Source organism: Peromyscus maniculatus, chromosome 17 (assembly GCF_049852395.1).
Source record: "Peromyscus maniculatus bairdii isolate BWxNUB_F1_BW_parent chromosome 17, HU_Pman_BW_mat_3.1, whole genome shotgun sequence".
Lineage (NCBI taxonomy): Eukaryota > Metazoa > Chordata > Mammalia > Rodentia > Cricetidae > Peromyscus > Peromyscus maniculatus.
Genome location: NC_134868.1, coordinates 26,579,631 through 26,606,939, shown reverse-complemented (window position 1 = coordinate 26,606,939; position 27,309 = coordinate 26,579,631). Strand labels below are relative to the sequence as shown.

The window sequence follows — 27,309 nt, the reverse complement described above, 5'->3', positions numbered from 1 at the left end:
AATTTTTATGTCCCTTAAAGCCCTCACCTCCGAGGAGATGATTTTGGAGGTAGAGACTTTGGGGGTGAATAGTTGAGGAAGACAAAGCCCTCAGATATGATTAGTGTTCTGATGAAAGAAAGAATAGACCCAAGAGAGACCCCTCCCCACCCTTTCCTCTGTGTGAGGAAACCCCAAATCTGCTGCCTTCAATCTCGGATTTCTCAGCCTCCATAACTGTGAGAAATGGCATTTCTGCTGTTTAATAAACAACCAACAAGACTTTTCTTCCACGTGCTTCTCTCTATATAAGGGGAGAGGGTTTGGCTGATTGGCTGGTTCACGATACTTGATTGAAGTCATTGTTAGTTCACGCTCCTAAAAGAGCTGGCTTTTATATACCAATTGCTAGTGTCGCGGGTTACTTGGGTGACGATTTGGAATCTGATCATCCTTTTTAGAGATTACCCGTGGACCAATTAAAAGCTTGACTGGAGAACGTGGCTTGGATCCAAGACCTAACTCTGCCTTGTTCTTCGTTAATTAAATTCCCTGTCCTTACTGCTGACTCCTGCCCTAGGCCAGACAGCTGGAGAACTCCCTCCGGCTTGAGGCCTCCCGTCCTAGGGAAGAAAGAGGGGGGTCCCACCTCCTGCAGCCAGGCAGTGTTGGAGGGACAGGAGCCTGGGAGTCTCAAGTCACCGTCTCCATAAGTTTGAGGGAACTGATGGCCCTGGGAAAGAGAGAGAAGTTGAGCCCTTCAGAGAGGAAGCTGGCAGCTTTACCACAGAGGAAGGCTATTGGTGGGACTCCAAGGTACAGGTGTTGGCTGAGTTCCATCTACGGGAGGAGAGGTGATCAAAATGAGTGATTTCTCCTTCCAACCCCCTTACTATTGTTTGAGAAGACACCAATGGGTCCAAAGAAATCCCTTTTCACTTGTAATGAACTCAGCCACTTTCTGAGTACTGCGGTGTCCAGATATTCCGTTTCTCTTCAGAAAAGAGCAGACCTCCCAGGGCTACCTACCTAACACAACAGAACACAATATAATAAGACTCGGCACAAACCCTCATATCCAGGCTGGGCGAGGCAACCCAGAGGGAGGAAAAGGGTCTCAAGAGCAGGGAAAGGAGTCAGAGCCCCCCCCCCCCCCCCCCCCCCCCCCCCCCCGCCGCCACACTCCTGCTACCGGGAATCTCCCCAAAACACCAAGCCCAAAGCCATAACACCAGCCGGGTGGTGGTGGCGCACACCTTTAATCCTACCACTCGGGAGGCAGAGCCAGGCAGATCTCTGTGAGTTCGAGGCCAGCCTGGTCTACAGAGTGAGTTCCAGGACAGGCTCCAAAGCTACACAGAGAAACCCTGTCTCAAAAAACAAAACAAAACAAAAGCTATAACTCATAGGCAGGTGACACAGTGCAGACCCATACAGGCTCCGTGATTGCCACTTCAGTTTCTATGAGCTTTGCTTAGTTGATTCTGTGAGCTGTGTCATCCTGGTGTCCTCTGCCTCTCTGGTTCCTACAATTCTCCCAGACTTCTTTCAGCCTCCCCTCTCTTGTGCTGAGGATTGAACCCAGGACTTCATCACTGAGCTGTATCTCCGGGCTTTGATTAAAAACAAACCTTCCAAAAGGAAAAAGGTTCAAAGCAGAAGTCCAAAACTTTCAGTTTTCTTCTTATGCAAGAAAACAATTAGTTTTATTCCATGTTTTCATTGTTAGGGAATTGCTCGATGCTACTGGGCCCTATGGAATCATGAAACAGTGCTCCCCGACCACCTTGTCCAGTGACCTCAAAACTATGGGTGTGAATGTCTCCAAGGAAAAATCGCTTTTAACATTTTGGTTTTTTTTTTCAGTCCTTACACTTCACACTATAATCAAATCCTGCCATCTTGGACTTGCAATATTTGTGACTCACTCTAATCATGACCCCGTCTGGCATACACATCAGTAGGCACTTTGAAAGAAGTACAAACTGTGAGCTTCCTGTTTCAACTTAACCTTGCCTGGTTCATGCAAAATGACTTCTTTGCCATACTAAACTCCATCTTCGGACAAGTTAAGAAAATAGGATATTATTTCCCAACCGGGGTGATATGTAATGCAAATTTCAATTTGTAAGTTCAGTGCTTGGAGCAAAGCGTGGTTAATTCTTTCACATGTCTCGGCTGAAAGGAAGTTATTCGAAAAGTTCACTAACCTAAACAGAGTCTAACTTAATCCTTAGCCTCCCAAATGCTAGAGGATGTGTGCTACGAGGGCTCTAATGTGGAACGATCTGACTTACATAACATATCCTTAAGCTGCCTGGCTTGGAATTGGACATATAAAGATATTTCTTGACACCATGTCAGTGTAAGGGAACGTGTATATATGACCAGTGTCTAAAATGCATTAACCTGAGACCCCAGATTTCAGAACTTTGGGGAGCCTCTCTTTGCACAGCTGGACTCTTTCCAGAGGGAAAGGAAACCTGAGATCATGGTCTCCTTTGTCTGGCAGCATCCCACCCGTAAGAGGTACTTACAAGGGTGCTGTGTGTAGGGCGGCGGCGGCGGCGGCGGCGGCGGCGGGGGGGTTGGTTATGGGAGATCACAGGATCACAGTCTGCCTGGTATTCTGGAGTTCTGTGTGCCTCCACGTGGACAGCTTGGTGTCTGCGTCAATTGCTGTGGAAGTGGCCAGTGCTTGGAGGACTGGGTGGGCTGGCGGTAGGGTCTGGGAGATGTTGAGGGAGAGATTCATTTTGACCTCAACGCTCTGCCCTCTCGCCGGATGTGGTGCCCCAACCCCAGCACTCAGCCGCTGTGACTCTTTAGTTTCCCCTCCTGAAAAGCAAATGTCAGAAGTATGTCTGTGTCTGGGAGCTACGCCGAACGCCACAAGGCCAAAGCAGCTGGAACGGGCCTCATTCAAGGTGGCCAAGGACTGGTAATGGCGGCCAAACTACCCGGCAAACAGCAGCCAAGCTCCATTTCCCACCCCACTCCCCTCCCCCACCCTGCCTCCACTCTGTTATAAACTCCACACCAGCAGACCCTCACTCCAGCCTCTGGTCCCAAGATGTCCCAGGGGAACGGCTCATCTTGCAGACTTCACCTCCGGCCTGATTTGTTCCCTTGAGTTCCCCCATTGCTTGAGGGTGATAGTTTCATAGATCACCTAAAAGCAGCCACAAAAACCATACCACATCCTTTTTTTTTTTTCTTTTGGGAGGGGGGCATCAAGCATGGATTGTGCTCGAAGACCTCCGGTGGATGCCTGTCATAACACTGGACAGGATTAAACTTTGTACATGCCACGCTACTTCCTCCATACAGACTTAGAAGAAAGGGTGGTTTATAAACCAGGCACAGGAAGAGGCTAGCGATCACAACTAACGTGAAAGAGCGACTGTCACAATCAGCTGTAATAACAGTTCTGTTGGGGAGCTCTCTCGGGCTTGCTCTGGGGCTCCCGCTCCTGCCCTTTCTCACTGCATAGCACTCATGTTCCTCAAGGATCTCTAGGAAGCCGGTCTGAATTACGGCTGGGGGTATGCGATGAACTCTCACACCCGTGTGTTCTCTCCCACTGGTGATGAGAGACATCCCTTCGTTCAGGGTTTCCTTGCTCGGCACCCTGCCTCCTTCTTAGTTCCTTAGTAACCATGTTATCCATCGACTTTCTCAGTATCGCGGTGCTTGTGTTGAGAGTGAGCCTTAGAAGAGTGTGCAACTTAAAGCTTACGGATTGCTTATTTCTAGACTATTCCGTGTTTCTAGGCTGCAGTTGGTTTTGAGTAGCTGAAACTGAGAAAAAACAAAACCTTGCACAAAGGAGGACAACTCAACTGAGTACTAACTCATACCCCATGGATCAAGTGTTAGGAGGTCCCGGAGGAAAGAAGCCACCTGAGGCCCCTTCCAGTTCTGTCAGAGATGTGCCAGTGGTACCCTGAAACTTACATGTCTGTGATCAGGGGATACACGGCCCATGTGGTCTCTGATATTAAGGACTTCTGTTAAAGCTATCAGTGTAAATTTTTTTTTAAAAGCCGTTGGATTCTGTTTGTCCATGTGTGTGGGAGGGACTTCATCCTTCGTAGTGAACCTATAGCCTACGGAAGGGGGTTTTGATAGCTAGAGGAGGGTCCTTGATGATCACATCCTTCCTCCTGCTCTTTAGTCCTGGGAGATGGAAGTGATGACCTCTGTGTGGTTTCACCATTGACCACTCTAGTCCTCTCCACTAGACAGCCCTAAATGAAATGGCATTATTGGTTTATTGCCGGGATCTTGAGGGAGTCCAGCTTTGGATCTGTTCAGTGTGCTGAACCAGCAGAGCTTTGAGGGTACCGCTCTGTTCAAAGCAAGAGAGTCACATCCTTATTTTCATCAGCGAGTGTGATTTTTAAAAAAAAAAGCAAGCATCTTTATTTTGTCTTAGAAATAACCTGTATCTCAGCTCTTCATTCCTTTCTAAGGAATCTTTTTTTTTGGAAACCTCACTTAACCTGTCAAGTCCTGGCTCCTCTGAAGAGCTCTCCTTGACGCTTCCAGACAGACTAGGCTGTATGTTCGTGTGCCTTGTGTGTGTTTCTTTGGGCTGCTCCTTAGTCCTGCTGTGACCACAGACAGGAAAAAGAAAGAGATGATCTTCATGGCAACAAGTGAGGTGATCAGGGCATGCAGTTACACCTGACCCTTAGATAATCGATAAGGAATTCTTAATATATCCCACTTAGTATTTGGAATATATGTGGACGTTTTTGTTATTGATGATTGATGTGGGAGGGCTCAGCCTTGGTTGTATAAGAAAGTAGGCTGAGCAAGCCATGGGGAGCAAGCCAGTAAGCAGCACCCTCCATGGCCTCTGCATCAGCTCCTGCCTCCAGGTTCCTGCCTTTGGTTCCTGCTGTGACAGCCTTTAGGGACAGATTGTGACCTAGAAGTTCTACGATGAAACAATTTTTTTTTCTCCTCTAAGTTGCCTTTGGCCAGTGCTTTATCACAACTGGGAAGCAAGCGAGGATGGGGGTCTGGGTTTCTCCCCAAACCAAGTAGCAGTATTCATGCTTAAAATGGACTCCACAAGAGGGAAGCTGAAGCCAGGTATGGTTGAACAGAAGGCTCAGAGGAAGAGGAGCCCGGGTTAAAGTTTAGCCAAGAGACAGTTTTGGTCATCACCAGTGACAGATACAGTTCACAGAGCCTCTTTTCTCCTGTGTCCTGTGAAGGCTGTTGAATTCCACAGTAGTAGAAATATGGAATTTGGTGCAGGGCTAGAAAGCCTCTGGTGATGCCATGGCACCAGAACACATTAAATAAGACTTTGCATCATTACTGGAAAATACTGAGAACTGTGCTGCAGAAAGTTTCTCCTAATGCTTTGGGTAACTGTTCCAGATAGCCAGCCATAGCAAGGCTCCGTGGAAAGCACAAAACGGGGGAAAAAATCAAACCCTGCCGATGTGTAAAAATAGATATGGGTCAGGCTGGAAGATGGAGATGAAGCACTCTGTAGGCTGCGAAGCTGGTACACTGTGTTTTGTTTTGTTCTGTTCTGTTTTCTCAGCTACCACTTTCACACACACACATACACACACACACACACACACACACACACACACACACACACACACACACCTGCAATAAAATCACAAGAATGAGTTGCAAGAGAGAGAGGGAGGCAAGGTAAAGAAATCTGCGGGAGTCAGGCATCAGGCTGCTCCAAGCACACGCCACCAGCGTCGCTGTGCTCCTGGGAGCAGAGGAGGCTGAGCTGGGGGAGAAGAGAGAGGGCCAGATGGGCTAGGGCCGTCCAGCCTCCTGCTGGCTTTCAGGAAGGCAGCTTTTTCTGCAAGTAAGGGCTAACCCTGGGGACTGGCCCGGCACCTGCCATTCAGCCTTTGAACAGGAAGGGCAGTCCTCCAAAAAACCCAACCTCGGAGCTGAGTTAGAGGTGGTTCTTTGTGGCATGGCTGGATCCCCCAGAAAGGCTCTCACGGCCCTACCTCTCTTTCTCTCTTCCTTCTTCCTTCCCTGCTTCCCTCTTCTCAATCCAGACACAACAGCTCTACAGCGTACAGGAAGCCCCTCTTAACTTTTCAGTTAGACAGCAGAGAGCCGAGGAAGGTGGGAGGGTTTGGACTCTGGATTCTGCGCACTGGCGACGGAGGTTAAGGAAGAGGGGATTGCCCAGGGACGCGGCGTCCGGCGGTTGTTTAAAGTACTTTAGAAACTGAATTTGATTGTTTTGTGCTTCTTGGCACTGAGCATCTTCTGTGAAGTACCTTTGCAGTGGTCGTTCTCATGATTGCCTCATGGAAACATGAGCGAACAGACATTAAAGAAGATAAGTGTCTGAATGCATTGTTCTAAAGGAAGAACTCGTAAGCGCTTTTGCTGGAGGGTTGGGGCGGGGGGTGGGGTGGTGCTCCTTAATGGGCTTCCACGTTCCTGAACTAGACGTTTTGAATCAAGAAGAAAGATGTTTCTACTTGATGAACTAGTCAGACCATACTCCCCTTTCTCCTTAGCAAGAAGGACATCACTGATGGTCATGAGTCTGAAGGGAAGCTGCAGTCTGGTCCCCTTCCTGGCTTCCTGGGTCCCTGGAAACCAGTCTCGTTTATGCAAAGACCCTCTGCTGGGTATTAAATTAAAGACCACTTGAAGATGGAGACCATGCTTCACATTTGACTCTCTATGCTTATCACAGTATATGATAGATAGGAGTGTGTGTGTGTGTGTGTGTGTGTGTGTGTGTGTGTGTGTGTTCAATAAGTGCAAGTCAAATTCCTTAACCATGGAAAAATTGCTTGATGATTCTAGCGTCTCTGTTCTCTTTCACTTTGAAATTTTATTAGTTCATAAGCAAAACCCTTAGTGGGGATAGAAATACTATGCTACAGCTTTGGGGAAAAACTCTTTCTTTTAGATCTTTGGACTTCACATGTAAAGCGTGGTTTGCGCAATGTCTGGCTTTCTGTGATGGGAAAGAGGGCTTCCCCTTTTTAGAAATTTTGGCGTTCAGTGTTCCAACATTGTCCTTGGTAGTTCCCCTTTGTTTTTGTTTAAAAACGGGGCGGGTTTGGGGGGGCCTGGGAGACTAGAAAAAATAACAGCAACAAACAGAAAACACTACTCTGCTTACACTTGCTTGCAGGGCTTGCTTAAGTGTGTCTTCCCCCACCCCACCCCGTGCCGAATGACTCGCTCAGATTGCAGCGATTTTTTATGCCCTCGCCAATGTTTGTGTTATTTTTAACTTTAAAGATGTAACAGATTGCTCTAAAATAAATAATTTAATCTAATGTTCCAAAGAGTCCCAGCGCTTGCGACTTTCACTTCTGGCTTCTTCTCTGGGATGGAGCTCTGTCCAACAGAGCCAGCCCTCGCTTTGTTAACCCACTCCATGTGGAGGGGTGTTTCCTTGCTCCCCACCACACACTGGAGTCTGTTTTGCACTCTTTGGTTCCATATGTTATAGGGTGGATCATTGTTTACCACTGAAGCAGTAACTTGTCTCTCCCAAGAAAGGAGAGAATCATGTTCCTCACAGCTGGACCACCGATTTGTGGGAGGAGACTGGAAGGGATGTAGAATCTAAGTCACCTGTCACAATAATCCACTCTTTCCAGGCTGGTGCATATGCAGCCATCAGGCTATGAAAAAATGTGGTGCGTGCATGCGTGCGTGCGTGCGTGCGAGCGTGCGTGCGTGCGTGCGTGCGTGTGTGTGTGTGTGTGTGTGTGTGTGTGTGTGTGTGTCTGTCTGTCTGTCGCGTGTCGCTCACAGAGGACCAGAGGTCAAAGGATAACTTGAGAGAACCAGTTCTCTTCTTTCACTATGTAGGTTCTGGGAATCGAACTCAGCTGCTCAAGCTTGGTGACCAGCTCGTTTACATACTAAACCATCTCACTGGTCTCCTCAGTGTAACTTAAAACAGAGCGGTTGGAAAGGCTTAGCTTCGTGCAAAGGATCCCACTCTCAATCAGCTATTGGATATCTGTTTTATTTTTGAGACAGGGACTCATCACACTGCTGTGGCTGATCAGGAACCTGGTGTGTAGACCTGGCTGGCCTTGAACCCAATGGTGCCTGTCTTGTTCGTCCCCATGGCATCATCTAAGAAAAGGACACGTTGTGGAACTTTCTCTCGTTCCTAAATGAGCATGAGAAGCTCTTGCAATCGGATTAAACAAAGTTTAAAAACAAAGAATAAAGTGACCATGTGTTCCCTCATCCCCACAGGCCGCCATTGTGAGGTCCACCAGATGATCGGGAACCACATGTGGGATTCCAGAACCAACAAGTCCTTCGACATCGGGGTCAACCAAGACAGCCTTTTGCCGCTCTGGTGGAATGGGTCGGAACCGTTGTGGATCACTCTGATGAAGGCCAGGAGGAAGGTCTACATGTATTACTGGCCAGGTGAGTGTGCTGACCTCCAGGCCCCTCCTGTTTTCCAAATCTCAGACACCATGAGGTCTGCCCAAGAAAATAAAGCAGAGTCCTTTGAAGACCAAGCCCTGATTGAAATATGGGATTTTTACTTAATAACTATGTTCTAAGGGCACATTAAAAAATTTAGGAATTTTTAAAATTTAACTTAAATTTTCTTAAAGGTATATATTTTATATTGCATGAATTCCCTCCTCTGTCCCTCACTACCCACTATACTACCTTCTCTTTACCCCATTATTCTCCCCTCTAACACTAATCTCCTTTGTTCCCCTAGATAGTTTTACTTTTATTTAATGTATATAAACATGGCTTTCAGTGACTATAAAAAGCAGGGACCGCAAATGAGAGAAAACATACAATCTCCGTCTTTCTGAGGCTGGCTTACTTTGCTTAGTACATTTGTCTCCCGTTGCATCCATTTTACCACAGATGACATAGAAACCACCATGTATCTATGCTGCCTTTTCCTCAGTTCCTTAACTTTCTCTGCTGCCGCACACCCAGGCTGGTTCTGTAACTTAACTCTTGTGAATCACACTGCAGTGAACTGATATGCATGTGTTTCTGGGATAAGACTCAGAAGTCTTTGGATCAACGCTCAGGAGTGGTGCAGCTCTGTCTTCCAGAAGCTCGATCTCTAGCTTGTTGGGAAGGCTCCTTACTCATTTCCGTGGGGGATTAGATGAGTTTACATGCCTGCCAGCAGAGAACGAGGATTCCCTTTTATGCACACCTCTGCGAGCATTTATTTGTTCTTTGTTTTTTTAGCGACTGCTATTCTGACTGAGATATGATGGAATTTCAGTACATTTTTAATTTACATTTCTTTGATAGCTAATGAGGCTGATCCCCCCGCCCCCGCATTTGCATTTTTCTTTTATGAGCTATATGTTAATGTCACTATCCCATTTATTAACTGGGTTGCTTGTTTTCTTGTTGCTTTTTTTTTTTTTTTTGAGTTCTTTGTATATCCTGGATAGTAATCCTACCAGATGCATCAATGACAAAGATTTTCTGTGACACATCTTGAAAATTCCATGCTTCGGCTTTATAGCATCCGCAGGTACAATGTCATTTCCTGGTCCCCTATTGCGGTGTCGTACGCTTGAATTTCATGTGCCACATTTTCAATATAGAAGAGAAATCAATTTCAGTGTGCTCATTGACTTTTACAAAGGAGCTGAATACCATTTCTAGACACTTTTTAGAAAGAATGTTTTTATTTATTCTTTGAGAATTTCATCCAACAGATCTTGAATTTCCATGCACCTTTAATTTTCCTCACAGCATTGAAAATGGAAAATCAAAGGACTCACAACTGTTTGGTAATGAATTAGATGACACCTCTTACTGTTGACTCCTTTTGATACACCTAGATAATTGGGAAGCAAAACTATTTTACTGTAACGAAGTAAGTAACGCTACAACCTGTCTTGGCTCCTGGGAAAGCCAGTGGATACGGTCATCCTGTCCACTGAATCATTAAGAATTAAGCACATGGCTATGGCACTTTCCCCCAAGGCTATAAGACTGATTCTTATCATCATGGAGCCAGCTATTGGTAAAAGCCTAAAGGAAATGCAGGGAAAAATGAACAGTAGGCTGGTGGGAAGCAGAGAAAAGCAGCAGAGATCTCACTGACTTGGGCTGGGGTGGCCGGGGGTGGGGGGAGCAGGAACAGATGAGAGAATTGTGAAAGCGCAGTGGATTATGGGAGAGGGCTGCTGACAGGCGTGGGGGACAGTGGAGGGAAAAATGACTAATCCCGAGCTGAGTCACAGATGGCCTGCACCGAGGGTGTGGGCTTTCTACAGGAGTTGGGTGGATGCTGTCTGGAGGTGGCCACATGGAGAGATGCTCAGGGCGCGCTGCAGATCTCAAAGGATCACAGGACACAGCAGATGGAGAGTGCAGAAGGCAGCCCCACTGCTGAGCTGTGATGCAACCTTGTGAGTTGTCACAGAGCAGGGACAAGCATCCACAGGGAGGCTCACAAAGGCCAGACGCACAGCGTTGCATCCAAATTGGGCCAAAGAACTAACTGGCTTATTCCACCAACAGGGATAAATTCAGAGGGACACCAGGGATTCTGTGCCTAAACCATCAGTCACCTAGACTGACATGAGATGCTTTGGATCAAGGGAGGAAGAATCAGTTATACTTGATCTCACTGTGGCCAACTATATCTGACAGAAATTACTTAAGAGAACAAGGGTTTTCTTTGACTCCTGGTTTCAACGATTGAAGTCCATGGTCACTCGGCACCATGCACTTGAGTAGAACATTATGGTTGATGGAGCCCATGGCAGAGAACAGCCATGTACATCACATAGACCAGGGATCAGACAGCAAGACTAGAACCAGAGACCAGACTGTAACTGTCAAAAGCCAACTCCTAGGACCTACAACTGTCAACTAGGTCCTATCTCCTAAAGGTTCTGCAGCATCCCCAAATAGTGCCATGGGAACATGCACCCAAAGGATGAATCTATGGGGAACATTTGTGGCTCAAACCATAACATAAAAGTTTAAGGGTACTCCTTTATCTAAAATAGAGACCCAACTGAGGCTGTGAAGACTGTTGTTAGATTAAGGAAGTATAGGCCAATCTAGGGAGACTTGTCTAAAGGGTCAAGTTCAGATTTAAGCCGGATATGCTGAGGTCTAAAACAGAAAAGAACACTTTGTGTAACATTAAGGTTACTTTTAGAAACATTATTATCAATGAATACAAGAGGCTGCATGCATAGGCACAGAAGGTTATGACAATTGGTTTGTCACTGGCCTAAGGACCTCCAAGATGAATATTGCCACAATACAGCGTAGCCACCTTCCACGGTGGTATATGATTGGCTTTGTTGTTTTTATTGTGGACCTTAAATAATTAGCGTTTTGAAAGGCACCACCTGAACAATTGTCACCCCCGACACACACCCCATCCACACGCCTCGTTTGCACGCAGCCCTATCAATGGTGGGAGGTGTAGCCAGAGAAGCCAGTGTTATGGCAAGCTGGCAGGAAATCCGAAAGTGGTCATATTCCAAAGCTCTTACCGTAGTCTTACAGGGCACTATTTCTCTTTCATCTGGGAGAATCTTAATTTATATGTCACTGAATAAGTGGTGAATCTCAAAGGCATTTCCCTATGCACTATCGTATTCCTCCTCCAGAACAGCTCTTTATGGGTAAGAAGGGGCCATCACGCCTTACAAGCCATAGTTCAGCAGCTAATAGACACAGTAAAACTGCCTGGTTAGCAGTTATGGAATTAACAGTGAGAAGAAAAGAGACTAAAAAGAGCTTTCCTCAATGACCCACATGGAGGTTAGCCAAAGATCTGGATCGAAGCCTTTGTATAAATGAGACGAAAAGTCTGTTGTTTCTTAGACACTGTCTAGTCCTTCGAAACTGAGTACCCCGCTGAGGTTTTTCTGAGTACAGGCTGCCCAGCCCAGGCTGCAATACTCCAGCCCCCTTCATCCCTGCCAATAAAGGGCTGAGGGAGACATGGTCACGGTTGTCCATTCTCTTTCCTCCCTGGTGCCTTCCAGCCTCAGACAGAGACCTAACGAGTGCTCATTTGTCTCCACATGATGAAGTGAAGCACCACGGGTGTCTTCTAAACATGCCTGGATTTTTATTGTTCTCCTTCTGCCTTCTATTCCCTTTTCCACTTCTGATGGGACATTGTACAGACTTCTCGGTGAGGCCTGGACAGTCTTCATTGCTTCGGGGAGCTGTGTTATGACACTTTGAGTCTTGCCATTAAGTCAGTGTTTAGAAGAATAACTTAGACATGGCAGGAGTTCAAGCCTTCCTGTCAGGTAGATAAAGCAACTGGGTGAAAAATGGAGTGACGGGGAAGAGTCCACCCTCCCTCAGCCCCAATCTTAAGACATTTAATATTTGTCACCAGAGCCTTCAAAGCTCTGCCCACCGGTGCCACACAGTTATACAAGAGGAAACCAGTCTCAGGAAAGAGTTCCAGGCTGAAATAAGCCAGAAATAGTACAACAGGGACCCACCCACTGGGGCTCCAAGACGGTTAAGAACTAATTACATGTTGGTCACAAACTTCACGTTTTGATGTCAAGGACATCTTATTTTGAAGGACAGAAAGAATCTTCAATTGATACTGAAGAGCAACTCAAAGGTAGATGGCTGTCTGTCCTGAGGAAGAAGTCAGGGAATTGGGGCAGGTGATAAGGTTGTATATGGAAGAACATTTGAGCTCCTCATATCACAAGTCCTACCTTACGGTGGCAGCAGGTTTTAAGTTTATTCTTTAGTTGCCTACTAAGGGTTGGCATTCCAATTCTGTGTCCCTTCATTATGGACTTTGCTGTTAATTTTCAACAGCCTACTGCCAAGAAGACTTGACCAAAACCACCCATTTACCCTAGGATGATGTTGGGTGTGCCTTGGCTCAATGCCACTCCCTCTTCCTGTTCTGTTCAAGTGTTTTGGCCGATAAGCTACTTTCTATGTAGAAAAACACACATGGCTACCAGCCTTCTCTCCCTCTCTTTCTAGAAAAGTGTTGTAGGCAGCTTCTACTCCACTCAGATCCAGTTTGGGCAGTTATAATCACAGTGATTTTATTTGAATTATCAAGAGGAACATGCTAGATGTTGGTCAAGAGTTACAGGTTACCTACAGTACCTTCATCTACCCTGCCATGGTGCCACAGTGATACCCTTCTGTCAAGTTCACCTTAGATGCATGTCACTTGGACACAGGCCAAATTAGAAGTCAAGCATCTGCCACAAAAAAAAAAGTGTGAGCCAACATTATAGCTCCACCATTGCCTCTGTGTACACTACACCAAACATCTGGATAAAAATTGCCATTATTTTTATTTAAAAAAAAAACAATGCTCTGTAAGACTACAGATTTGACACACAAACAATCTTAATGGTCACCAGATTTCCCAATACAGTCACCAGTTGGGCATTAGTCTTGGCAATGAATGTCATTTTAGAACTGGAAAAAGCCTTGGTCTGTACTTTGTTGGCTCCATCATTTGGTAACTATGGACTTCTTTTGGAAACTGATGAAAACTACAATTTTGAGAATTGAGGGTATAAATAAGTAAGTGGCAAAGAACATCTTTGATATGTGCCAGGCTCTAGGTTTAATCTCCATAACCTCGAAAAGAAAGAAAGAAAAAAAGAAAGGAAGGAAGGAAGGAAGGAAGGAAGGAAGGAAGGAAGGAAGGAAGGAAGGGGAAGGGGAAGGGGAAGGGGAAGGGGAAGGGGAAGGGGAAGGGGAAGGGGAAGGGGAAGGGGAAGGGGAAGGGGAAGGGGAAGGGGAAGGGGAAGGGGAAGGGAAGGGAAGGGAAGGGAAGGGAAGGGAAGGGAAGGGAAGGGAAGGGAAGGGAAGGGAAGGAGAAAAAAGGCAGACAGTCTCCTTTCCTAGAAACATCAATCTAGATCTGGTGAGGTAACTCAAGCTTGGGGACCTGAGTTCATATAAAGGTGAGAGGAGGGAATCAGCCCTTCAAAGTAGCTTTAGATATTTGTGTTACTTTCCATATTTATGCCTTGGTGCACTCCCACTCTCTCTCTCTCTTTACAATAATAACTACATTTTAAATATATATGTATATGTAAACATACTGCGTTTATAATTATTGATCATGTAGTGCACAAGAACGCAGCAGAACTGCAAGTAGTTTTTGATGCAGTAGCGTGTACATACCTGTGGTATAAAATGGATTTTATTTGTTATATAAGCATGGCAAAAGTCCATCAAAGTATCCACTGCGGGCTAGGCTCTGTCACTAATCTTTCTGGCAAGGGTAGGCTTGGATCAAAACTCTGTTAGACTCCAGGCTGGTATCACATTGCGTCATCCTTTGACAGGAAGTTTGCAAGCTCCCCAGCACTGACGTTGATGGTTTGTGTCAGGAAGAAAGAAAGATTACAGATTCCCCATTCCAAGTGTGAGACTGTCTCCATAAGTGATCCTCTAGAGCATTCTACAGGACTCCGAAGCATTGGCCATTTCTACTGCGGAGACCTCACAGTAACACTTCCTGGCACTCCTGCTCACAGATGCCTGTCTCCCAGCCCTTAACATTTTCACAGTTGTCCAACCACATCCAGTAAGATGGTAGCTTGGCCAAAAGAGCTTATAGCCTCTCTGCTGCATCTTTTATGTTCAGCAGAAAGTCTTAAAGAGAATTCCAGGGCTGAACTTCCTTTATCACAAACCGTGGCAAAGCTCTTCCCTTATAAAGCATCTCTAAAGGGTGTGACTTGTGGCTATAGAATGAGCTCCGAGAAGACAGCCGGGAACTAAAATGGACACAGGTCCTCACTCATGCCTTCCTGCCATGAGCTTACTCCCCAGAAGATGAGAGAGGATGGTTATGGTGATATTTTATTTGTACTGAAATGTGATTTTAATTTTATGTTAATAAATAAAGTTGCCCTGGGGTCAGAGCTATTAGAGCCATAGCAAGAGCGTGGTGGTTAGAAGAGCTAGGTAGATTTCTGTGTGTTCAGGGATACAGCCAGTATTGGAGACATACGCCTTTAAGACCTGGAGGGCGGTACTTACAGGCAGTGACGAGGCAGTCATGTGGTTGGGTTTACAATCAATGAGAAGGCAGAACAGAAAGACTATTTAAAGACAGACAAACAGGAAGAAGCTCTCTCTCGGGGAAGCTAGGAGCACTACAGGAGGTAAGAATTTAGCTCTGAGCTCTGACCTCTCAGCTTTCTCTTTTACATTGGCTCTGTGTTTCTTATTTTAATAAGATTGTTGTTTACATCTACAGATGGTTCTGTAATACTCAAACATATAGAGAAGCACAATTATGAAAGGTGTAACCCTGACGACAAGTATATTGTCCATCTAGTAAGGGATAAGGCATTCTCTGAGAAGGTTATCAAAGGAGTCCCTGGAGAAAGAGATAAGTTCACAGGAAAACGAGACAAGTAAAGAGAAGGAATCCGGGTGCTTGCAGGAAGGGGCACACACGTTGAAGGAGGAGCATGCCTTCAGGTGTGTTTCAAGAAAGAGGGGAGGCTAGATGTGATGTGGATGAGTCAAGCAGAAGCCTAGGCTCAGAACGTTATTCCACATCTCAAAGTACAGGATGGAATGGAGATGTTAGAGAGAATGGATGAGTGGAGATAGACAATGCAGGAAGTTATTGTGTAGACTTAGGGGAGAGATGATCACAGCTTGGACTATAGACTTGGTATTGAAGGCACTGCTGCTTGGGAGACATATTTACAAATTAAATGCTAAGACTTAATAGTGGATTGGATTTGGGGTTGAGGCATCAGTCAGTGATAAGCGTGACACTAAGTTCCTGGCTTATAGAACTATCTGGATGGCGATTCTCTACTGAAATTAAAAGACTAACGACTTGGAGGTAGAGGAGCATTGCCTCTAAGTCTACTCTGAGAGGTCAATTGGCAGGTTTGGAGCTCAGGAAGAGAGTTGGGGATCCCTTTGTTGGTGTGTTGGTCAGTTAAGCTCTGAGTATAAAGACATCACCCAGCGAAAGACTAAAGCAATTCAGATTGTTCCAACTAATTTCAAACATGGCCCTGAGAAAATTTCATTCTTAGTGAACCAGAAAGAGGAAGATGAGCCCAAAAAGAAAACCAAAAGGGATGTGTAGCTTGAGAAACAAGAGGAGAGGACAGAGTCAGGAAAAGAATAGTAGAGGGAAGAATGATGCCATTCTCATCCGGTAGGATTGGGACAGTTTCTCTGAGCAGGTGACACCAAATGAAATGTCTTTACAGACACGTGTACAAAGACCAAATGGGCAGGATGACTTCAGGAGAGCAGTGGGCATCACTGCCGATTTAGGTCATTGAACTTTATAGGGATTGCAAACAGAACATGCAATTAACTCCCGAGACATCATTGGTAGACTCCGAATTTCATAGCTGTTAAATTTCTCCAACATATCCAGATTAGATTAAAGCAATTACAGTTGTTCCAACTAATTTCTAAATATTCTAAACATTTTTTCAACACCATTAGTCACCTTCCAGGAACATGTACATATTTACACTGTATTGGGCATTACCTGTGATCTGTAGAGGATAGCAAGCTCACAGAAGGTGAACATAGGTTAAATGTGAGTAACTCACCATTTTTGGTAGGGACCTAAGCAAGTAGTGTGCTATCCTGTACCAGGCTTTTTCTTTTGAGCCACCAACCAGCTCTCAAATCATGACACAGAGACTTATTAGTTTTGAATGCTCAGCCTAACTTAGGCACATTTCCGGCTAGCTCTTATAACCTAACCTGTTTCTCTTCATCTGTGTTTTGCCTCAGGGCTTATTACCTTTCTCCCTTCTGTATATCTTACTTTTACTGCTTCTCTATGTCTGGTTGGCTTCTTGCCCTGGGTGTGATCTTTGTTCTCTCCTCCTCCTTCTTCTCTCATTCTTCTTCTCTGGAGCCTAGATTTCTCCTCCTATTTATTCTCTCTGTTCGCCAGCCCCGCCTATCCTTTCTCTGACTTGCTATTGGCCATTCAGCTCTTTATTAGACCAATCAGGTGCCTTAGGCAGGCAAGGTGAAATAAATGCAACACATCTTTACACCATTAAACAAATGCAGCAGAAACAAATGTAGCACACCTTTACCCAGATAAAGTAGTATTCTGCAGCAGAAACAAATGTACCACATCTTTGCCTAGTTAAAATAGTATTCTATACCATTATCCTAAAGGGAACTGGAACTTATTCCCTATGGAAACTCAGGGATAATTGTTCAAAAGCTGATTTGATCTAATTTGTGTATTGAGCAAATTATTTTCAGTCAAATTGCTTTTCTCTAAATTTATTTCAACTAAAGTATATGTCACTCTATATACTCTTGAGTGACTCACTTGGCCTCTAAGGACCTATAGTGAGGAATGCCTCCATGTATTGGAGGACATCTACCAGAGATCTTCCATCTGCGCTCACCACCCTCTGTTGTCACAGCTATGCCTTAGGGGTTTGCATGTTGGAAATGCAGGGGATAGCTTGCAATGACTTGGTAAAACGTATCTCTAAAAAAGAAATTCGGAGTCACTTGGGTATACTATTCATTAATGTCCTCATTCCATGACTACTTTCTTGTGTGATCTGTATTCCTGTTGCATGGAATACAGACTGGCTGTGCTATGTAGCCCTGCTACCAAGCAGCTTAGAGTCTGATGACATCACCAGGTATGCAAAAAGTAATCACTCCACACAGCATGACCACAGCCAGCACTCAGACAGCCTTTCTCTGCTGCTCCAGCACCTTTTGCTCACACCTAATCTGACCAGGAGGTTTCCAGCACAGTTGCAGCTGCAGTATCCCGGGCCATATAATGCTCAATCATCCTTGTGCTGGTCTAAGTCGGAGGAGGAGCTAGCATGGGGATTACAGGCTTTGAGATTGACCGAGAAAGGAATGCGTGTGCTGCAAGACCAGGCATCATCCTCAGAGCTTGATGGCTTCTTCCCCAGACTTGTGTCTGGGTTCCAGGCATCCTACCAGCCTGTGAATTTGTGAGTTCGAGGTTCATTCTCACCTCGATTTCATCTGGCTCAGACCAGATGCTGATGTTATGTTGGGGCTCAGGAACACAGTAGGTCTGCTGCCCCATCTCCATGGGTACCCAAGAAAAGGTGCTGGACTGCTGTGAGCATCCGGCTCCTTTGGGTGCTCCAGGAATAATTCCTCTTCCTGGAAGGGTCTCTGTAAAGGATTCTAGGGAAATGTTTCCTTGTCCATCTCCCTCCCTAGCTCAGGGAATAGCCGAGAGAATCAATACTCAGAGAACATACAACCAGGAAGCAAGCAAGTCAAACCATCATCCATCCTATTTGGTTCCAAATCCTTTGCAAATTGCCCTGAGCTGGTACCTGACAGGACACAGACTGAACTGGGAGGGATGGGAAGGAATCTCTCAGCAGGGGCCAGAGATCCAGGAACCCAAATGAGTTGTGCAAGAAAATGCTTCACTGGGATGTTTTATTCTTTTTTTTTTTTTTTAAATTTATTTATTGTGTATACAGTGTTCTGCCTGCATGTATGCCTGCAGGCCAGAAGAGGGCACCAGATCTCAATACAGGTGGTTGTGAGCCATCATGTGGGTGCTGGGAATTGAACTCAGGACCTCTGGAAGAGCAGTCAGTGCACTTAACCGCTGAGCCATCTCTTTAGCCCGGTATGTTTTGTTTTATTCTAAGTAAGTCCTGCCTTCTCTCTTTCAGGGTCTCCATAGGGAAGGAGACTTTGGTTGGGATCGCCACATAGTGCAGGAAGTCCACATGGCTTCCCTGGTGGGGAGGAGTCCCAAAGACCTTTCACAGTCCTGTGAGTGAGATATCCTTGACGCAACTACCTCAGACAGGAAGATGTCGTTTCTAGTATACGCCAAGGGGCCTTCAGGAACTATGACTCTCATAGACGCCACTCTATCTTCATCTTGTTCCCCTTGGGAGGAGGATAGTCCCTGACCCTGGTCTAGAAGACTTTTTTCCTGATCTAAAGCCAGCTCTGACCTGCTTGGCCTAGTAAGCAGAGCCTTGGCCCTGTGGAGCATGTTTACCCTCTCACCCTGGCTTCCTGTTAGTCACTTTTTATACCCAATTGGGCACTTCTTGTCAAGCCCCTGGACTCAAGTGTCACAGATGAGCTGCTTCTCATCTGGTTTGTCCTCCTCAGCCTGCTCTCACTTTGTACACACGGCCAGTCTTCTACGGCACAGCCAACCTCCTTCCCCCTGACATCAGAAGAGACCTACAATAGTACTTGGGCCTTCTGGGACCAGGCCAGCCCTGGGGAAAGGGTCTCTGAGATCAAAGGCCATGCTTCCCTCCAAAGACTTGTTCCCACAAGCTCCTGTACCTCAGATGTATTTTCCTGGAAAAGGCTGCGTGTTTCTATGAGAGTTAATTGGCTTAGCTGCTTTAATAAGCTCTCTTGAGACATGTATTCAACAGTTGCACACCTGTCTCACATCACATAAAATGCAGCTCACAGGAGTTATTGTTACAAGATGTGTCAAAGTTGGCAAGCGGGAACGCCACTTGGAAGGCGAGACCTGTGCTCTAGGAAGCTGGGAGAAATGTGATGTTTATGGTCTCGGGTTGGTGGTCCTTGGAGAGAGTTGCCAGGAAGCCAGGCGCATTGAAGAAAACAGTGCGTGCGATGAAAAAAGCACTAGAACTAGGGGATCAGATGGTTGGCCCCCCAGAGAGGCGTGGGGACATTCACTTCTGTCTGAGGGTTTTGTTTTCACAGCTAGGAAAGAACAGGGTTTGAGGGAAGCCTGTTGGGTAGTGCTTTGAAAATTTTTCCTTCCCCAAGGATGCTGCGTCTACATGACACATCGTCCACGCTGGATTCGCATATTTGTTTGGATAGTTTATTGGGGGCGATGAGGTCTTGTCATGAAAAAAAAAATAAGTATATTAAAATAATCTTCTGATAGGTGAAAGATGAGAAAAACTGCCTTAAAATATTTAGGACAAAAGTGCGCAAATATAGTGGTGGCCCTCGATTGTTGTTCCTACTATTTATTTTCTTATCAGAACAATCAGTAGTAGAAGGTGCAACTACTCAGCAAGAAGCTAGGTCTAATAAGAACAAGAGTAGGTCTTGATGGTTGTACGTTAATTAAGGACAATTCCCCTCAAAGTTCACCAGTAATAGTGAGGAAAAGGATGGAAGAAAAGGAGAGATCATGTCCTCAAGGTTTTCATGAAAACAAAAACTGACTTCCAGACCATGCCTTGGCCATGACTTTCCCTGCAGACCCCTGAGGCAACAGTCCAAGACTTCATACTTCCCTCAGACCTACTTGGGTAACCTGTAGTGACCTCAGTGGAGCAAATTTCATGTTCTCTGAGTAACCACGAAGCAGGCCTGGAGGTAGCAGCCTGGAAGTTGAGAAATACTCGCCCACACTCACAGATCCCAGAGTGAGCCTGTGGCAGATCCAGAAGGAGTCCACGGACTCCTGATTAGAGAGCTATCCACACAACACCCTCTTCCAGTCTGCTGATTCCTATCAGACAAAGACCAAAGAGAACAAAACAAAGCACCCACACAAATCCACCTAGCAGTAATTAACTCTGCTCTCTCCGAAACCACCGGTTTCATTTACACCCTGTTCCATTACACGGCCATTGTCTTTTGCTCACTGGCTTTCCTTTGTTAGCCGTTTATTCGTTCGTGGCTTTGAGCATGCCCAGTAAGGTGCAATGTTTTTCCTTTTGAGGGCTCATCCAGGCAAGACCATGGTAGACTGACAGAGAAGGATTTCCTTGCCCCAGACTTGTCTAGTTGACTACTTACCCGGTCCATTTTGTGAGGCATGTGAAGGTAGACGGCTTTCATCCAAACTAATGGCACCCTCGGGATTGCATTCAGAACATTATTCAGTTGGGGTAGGACTTCTTGCTCCGTTGTCTGGATCTCCGACCTTGAATGATAATGCTCCATTGGCCCTGCAGGGATGGTTATTTCTCTCTGCTGTGCTTACAGAACTTGGGTTGTGAATGACCTCAAGGTGGACTGTCAGTCATAACCCATTTCTCATCACCAGCTCCCAACACCACTTCCTGTTCTGTTGTTTTTTGGACATTACACTTTGGTACTATGACTTCCTTTCCTACTTCTGAGCTCTTCAAACTGGGTTTCCAAGCAACTCCAAGAACAAGACTAGTTTTGATGAAGTATTTTATAGACCCCCCCTCTAAGTTTTATATTTGATATTAAAATTATTCTGACTGGTATAAGCCTTTTTCTTACCTTACATAAGAAAGAATATCTCTTACCCAGAATCTCGCTAAGGCACATTGTGCTCTCCTGACAGTGCATAAAAACTTCCAGCACCAAACAGATACACGGCTCAAATACTGGCGTATTTGGAAAGTTATGAAAAAATAAGTAGTTGCTACTACTTGCTCTTCAAGTTATTTAAGAAAAACTGAATTGAATTGTCAACTGAAATACTGCTTCAAAGTTTATGCTAGATCACATTTTGATATTTAAAAAAGTAAATTACATTGGCACTAATGGATCCTAGTTCCAGCCATGGATTTGTGTGAACAACTTTCTTAGCACTCAGACTAAACAAGGAGAAGCCATATTGATTCTGAACTTGTCTCATTTGAGAGATTAGTCATTTTCAGCCATGGATATATATTAGCTTTTAAAAGCTTCTTTGTTCCTTGAACTAAGAAATGTCTTTATAATAAAATGTCATGTTCTTAATATTTGAAAACTGTTAGAATTTGAACATGGTACAAAGACATACTAAGTAGTTTGGAAACATTTTTTTTCTCTAGGCATAACTAGATACGGGACAGCTGATGTATCTGTGCTCATGCAGTAGATTGGACACACGCATCAAGACCTGAGAGGGAGGATTTTTAATTGCTCTGAAGAGACACCATGGCCACAGCAACTCTTCTAAAGGAACCCATTTAATGGGGGCTAGCTTACAGTTTCCGAGGGTTAGTTCATTATCATCATGGCAGGACATGGTGCTGAGCCATTTCTCAGGCCAAATGCTCTTGGGTGTTGATTCTTAGACATCTCTGTTGTAGCTCCACTTTGGAAGAGCGTTTCCAGAGTTTTAGGTTGATGATTGCTCCATCGTTTTGAGGCTGCCGTCCCACTCTCTCCCTCCATGCCAACACTTCTGGACTGTCTCTCCGATAGTACTTTGTTTGAGCAGTGGTCTCTGGCCAATGTTAAGCTTTCCTCGTCGTCTTTAGTTTTCAACAGTTCTGGAGCTCATCTCTTCTTTCTTCTCATTCCCGACACAGCACTCTCTCTGTGTGGTGCTGGGAATCGAATACAGGGCCTTCCTGGATTCTAGTGCTTTCCCACACACTATGGTTCCTTATTTTTACTTTGTTTTGAAGTAGGATCTGCCTGAATTGCCCAGGTTGGCCTCAAACTCCCTAGGTAGCCTGGGATGGCTACTGATAAATATCAGTTTATCGTAACTCAGAATCATCTGGGAAGAGTCTCAATGAGGAATTATTTGTATTGATTTGGCTTTGGGGAATGCATCCCTGTGAGGACTGAGGGCAGGGGTGACACACCCTGAATATGGGTGGTACCATTTCATGGGCTGGGCCCTGAGCGAAGCAAGAGTGGGGAAGGTTGGCATGCTTGTCTTCTCTCTCTCATCTTGACTGTGGATGGACTAGCTGCCTTGAGTTCCTCCCTTGACTCCCTCTCATGGATTGACTCTATTGGAATTGTCTCCATCCCCTCCCTCCCCCAAAAGGGGTTGCTTTTGGTTGTGGTAGTTTATCATAGAAACAGAAATGAAAGTACAACATAGCCCAAACAGGCCTTCAACTTGTGATCCTCCTGCTTCAACTTCCTGAACGGCTGGCTGGGATGATAGTCATAGCCCTTCTACAATATGTGTTTAGGGTCACTTGTTGGTTTCAAGTTTTTCTTAATCATTTTCTCTCAAATATCACTTCTTTCCCATTCTGTCTCTATTTTCCTATACATTATCACTATGTGTCCTTTACATTATTTTCTGTCTTTCTGCCTTTTGCCTCTCCACATTTGACTTCGATGACTATCTTCAATCCTAGAATTATCTTTTTGAAAAACGATTCTAGTGTATTAGAGAACTTCCATTTTGTTCTTTGTACAACGGTTCTTTTGAAGTGCATGACTCATATCTGGGTTGCTTGTAGAGTTCAGTCTGTTGTCTAATTTATTCCTCTTGTTTTGGGAATGGTGGCCAACACTTATTTTCTTATATTTTTATTGAATGTTGCATACTGTGTATGAAAACCTACAGATATCATATGATGTTCTGTATGTTATGTTCTTCTGGAAAGCATGTGCCACTACTTATGGATGTCTCTTAGACCATCCCATCCATAGTATAATGAGGGAGAAAGATTATTCAAAACTCAATTTCGTGTTTATGAAGACTTTCACCTTTGTTTATTTCTACCTAATTCTTATTCCTCAGATGATGTCCTTTATTGAAATCTTAGGATGCCTGCTGGGTCTTATCTTGGTGGATATTGTCTTAGTGTTTTTGTTGCTCTAAAGAGACACTATGACCATGGCAACTCTTATAAAGGAAAAACATTTAATCAGTGTACAGGTAGATATGATGCTGGAGAAGGAGCTGAGAGTTCTACATCTTGATCCATAGGCAACAGGAAATGAACTGTGTTCCATACTGGGTATCACTTGAGTGTAGGAAATCTCAAAGCCTATCCTCACAGAGACACATTTCCTCTAACAAGGCCACATCTACTCCAATAAAGTCACACCTTCTAATAGTGCCACTCTCTATGGGAATGATTTTCTTTCAAATCACCACAGTCCACTCCCTGACCCCCATAGGCTTGTAGCCATAAATGCGTTCAGTTCAACTTCAAAAGCTCCCATAGTCTATAACAGTTTCAAACTTATTTATAAGTCTGAAGTTCCAAGTTTTTTTCTGAGATTTATGCAATCTCTTAACTGTAATCCCATGTGAAATCAAAATAAAAAAGCAGATCACATACATACAACATATTGGCACAGGATATACATTACCATTCCAAAATGGAGGAAAGAGAGCAAAATAAGGAAATACTGGGCCAAAGAAAGACCAAAAACCATCTGGGCAAACTCCAAACTCTGCCTCTCCATGTCTGATATCAAAATGCTCTTCAAATCTTCAACTCCTTTTATCTTTGTTGACTGCAATACTCTTCTTTCTCTTGGATTGGTTCCATTCCCTCTTAGCAGCTCTCCTCAGAGGTATCCCATGGCTCTGGCATCTCTAGCATCTTTGGGTCTCCAAGGCAATCCAGTCTCCAACTCTACACAATGGTCTAGAAGTCTCTCTCATCCCCAGGAGTTCCTTTGTGGTGGGCAGGCCTGTTCTTGCCTCAGAGTCTTCCTTTGGGAGAAGGGCTACAGATGGCTGTTCAGTTCATCTGCCAGTGCTGCTACTGGGGTGGATCCACCCTCATTTTCAGCCCTTTAACGTTTTAGTTACTCAAAGTCCAGTGCAGTTTTCAGCCCCTCTGGTCCCTCCCTGGTGGAGGCTCTCCATAGGAGAGGCGTGCTTCCCAAACAAAACCAACACTTCCGGGATAAACTCTAAACCCTCTTTCTTTGCAAAATCCCTCATTTTACTTTGCTCTTTCAGCCAGACATATGTGTGTGTCATCACCACTTTGATAGCAGCTATGGGACGGTCATTAGGCCCCAGCCCCACATGGTGCAAGCTAGTGTGACCACAGCAGGACACATGAGGTGGTGGCTGCTATGGGGGGAGAGAAGGGGAGCATCCACGTGAAACTTTAACAGAATTTATTCCTGGTTAACTACACACACACTAACATGGAACATGGCTAATTTTAAAAAGAAATAACAAATCCCGATATTGATAGGAGTGGAACAATGTTATCCCAGGAAGTGCCGATGGGAGCGGAGCCATACCATAACACTCAATCCTGACAGTTCTGTTCATGACATATTCCGACAGGAACGCTCCCCTAAATGAACCAGAAAGCATATGTGAAAATATTTATGTCCGCATAATCCGCAATTTAAAAACTGGCAACAAACGAGTGTTCAGCAGCTGGAGAATGGATAAATACAGCAACCACATAATGGAACTTTGGTGTTCTCACTGGTATGTTAGAAAGAAGTTGGAAAGTTATCACTAAAACATCAACATTTGGTTTTTTAGAACAGACACTTCTTTTACAAAAGTGAGTTCAATTTGAATGAGCCATATGAAAATATTTAGGATATCTAAATTCCCTTTATATCACCAATTAGGAAGTGTGTTATAAATAATAGAGAACAGACTAAGAGTGGGCAGCAAAGGGACTTGTTTGGACCACATGAGAAGTATTGCATGTGGGTTCAGATGCTTGTCAGTGCCATTTTCAAAGTGCATGCCCTGGGACTTTGCGCTTTGCTTTAGTATATTGACTTTGGAATCTTCTTCCTTCTTATGTCATTATTTTCAAGATGGCTGCCATGAGTCCAGGATTCTATCTTCACAACCTGCACTCCATGCCAGAAGGAGGGGCTGGCCCCTGCAGTACCTCTTTACCTTTCATAAGGAAGCAAAGCTCCCCACCTCATGCTCCTCAGTAGACCTCCAAGTCAGGGCTGGGTCACATGACCACCCCCTCCTGAAGAGGCAGCTGCTGAGAGCTTTCCTCCTAGAGTAAAAGATGGGCTGAGGGGAGGGAAGTTCCACTTGATTTCAGTTTGGATCTTTACAAAAAATGATTTATCAAGGCAGCCACAAAGATGTGTTCTTGTGGCCATTGTATGATGTTTATTTCCCTTCTTTTGCTAGACATAAATATGCTTTCAGGCTTTATGACTTCATATTCTTACAATATGTTCCTAGAAGTGGTTTGTTAAGTGAGCAGGACTATAGTAAAAATGGTCAGAATGTTGCTTTATAACCTTTCCCTCAGTGGATGGAAGTGACTGAAGACTCCATTCTGAGATATAAGCTTCATAGAGCATTCCTTCCCACTATTTTAGGTACTTGTCAACTGCTATATGAAAGCATTAGTTGCAAAAGTCAAGAAAGAAATTATTATTGAGTTTTAATATATACAGCATTGGTGAGCTAAAAATCTCATGATGTCTTATTTTGTCCTTCTCAGGATAAGCATCACCCCATTGCCTAAGTGTATTCACCCTGTCAGTTACCCACTAGATAATCACTTGGAAGCCATCTTGGTTACTAGATGGACTGTTGAAGTATCTCAGTGCTTGTAATCATGTAACTCTTATTTTACTTAATAAAGAAGCCAAAGCATAAGAGTGGTGGTGTGAGATATAGGGAGAAGAAAAGCTAGGAAGTACTTCCTTTAAATGAGAAGGGTACTCTGTGTAAGTAAATTTGTCGCAACTCTATGGGTTTGGTCCCAGGTTTTGGCACCAAAATGTGAGTTTTGCAACTCTGGGGAAAGGTATCCTGACTACTTGGGGAATCAGGCAACACCTTGAGCTGCTTAGGACAGCTCTGATGGCTGGAGCTGCAAAGAGACAGCTCAGCCCTGGAGGACGAGGTATCCTGGACACCTTGAGCTGCTCACAACAACTCTACCCTAGAGGTGTACTGGACACTTGGAGCTGCAAAGAGACAGCTCAGACCTGGAAGGGAAGTTTTTCTGACTGCTCCGGAGAGTCAGGCCTGGAACTGCCAGGAGCTCTGCAGGGAAGGGTATTCTGAATGTTCAGGAGAGTCAGGCTATACCTGGTGTGATGGGGGATGATCTCCCCACAGGAAATAGCAATCCTGCCCCTCTCCCGGAGAGCTGCTACAGATGGGCTTTACTCAGCCCCCACTTAAGGGGGCTGCCTAGCAGAGCTCTGCTTCTCTGGACTAAGATGTTGCTTCTTTTGCTTCACACTGCAAAGGGGGAACCCCTGCAAAAATTTAGCAATCTCCTCTGGCTCTGGAGAAAAGTGTTACTTTTTCAGCTCTTTCAGTTTTCCCTTTTTCTGTCCACTGAGGGATGTCTCAGCAAGGATCTTCTCTATGCCAGTGAATGAAGATCTTCACATCCAAAACTCTTTTGAGAAAGAGATTTATTTGGGAAGGAGGAGTCCAGGAGAGTAGCTGCATCTACCAGGATGGAGATAACAGCTCTTATTTTTTTTAAACTGACCAGGCAGGGCAGTTTATATAGGATGTCCTGGGGTAGAGTCAACCAGGGGTTGACTTGAGGCCCAGGGTTCTACTGTCCTACTCTGTGATTGGTTAGTTTCACAAGTCAGTTGACCAGGAGCAGAGATGGTTCTGATCTGAGCCAAACTGTGTTTCTTTCACTGGCCTTACTTAGCTTTTTGATACTAATTCTAAGGCCAGGGCACATTTCTTTCACT

At 44.9% G+C, this 27,309-nt stretch overlaps 1 protein-coding gene across 1 annotated transcript in view; it reads left to right on the top strand.

The window, feature by feature from the left end:
* The window catches only part of Enpp6 (ectonucleotide pyrophosphatase/phosphodiesterase 6), a 95,883-nt gene that overhangs the window by 30,128 nt on the left and 38,446 nt on the right, over window positions 1–27,309 (top strand). Inside the window, exon 2 of the mRNA XM_006970896.4 lies at window positions 8,227–8,406. Within this exon, the coding sequence (XP_006970958.2) occupies window positions 8,227–8,406 (180 nt within the window). The remainder of the gene's footprint in view (window positions 1–8,226; window positions 8,407–27,309) is intronic.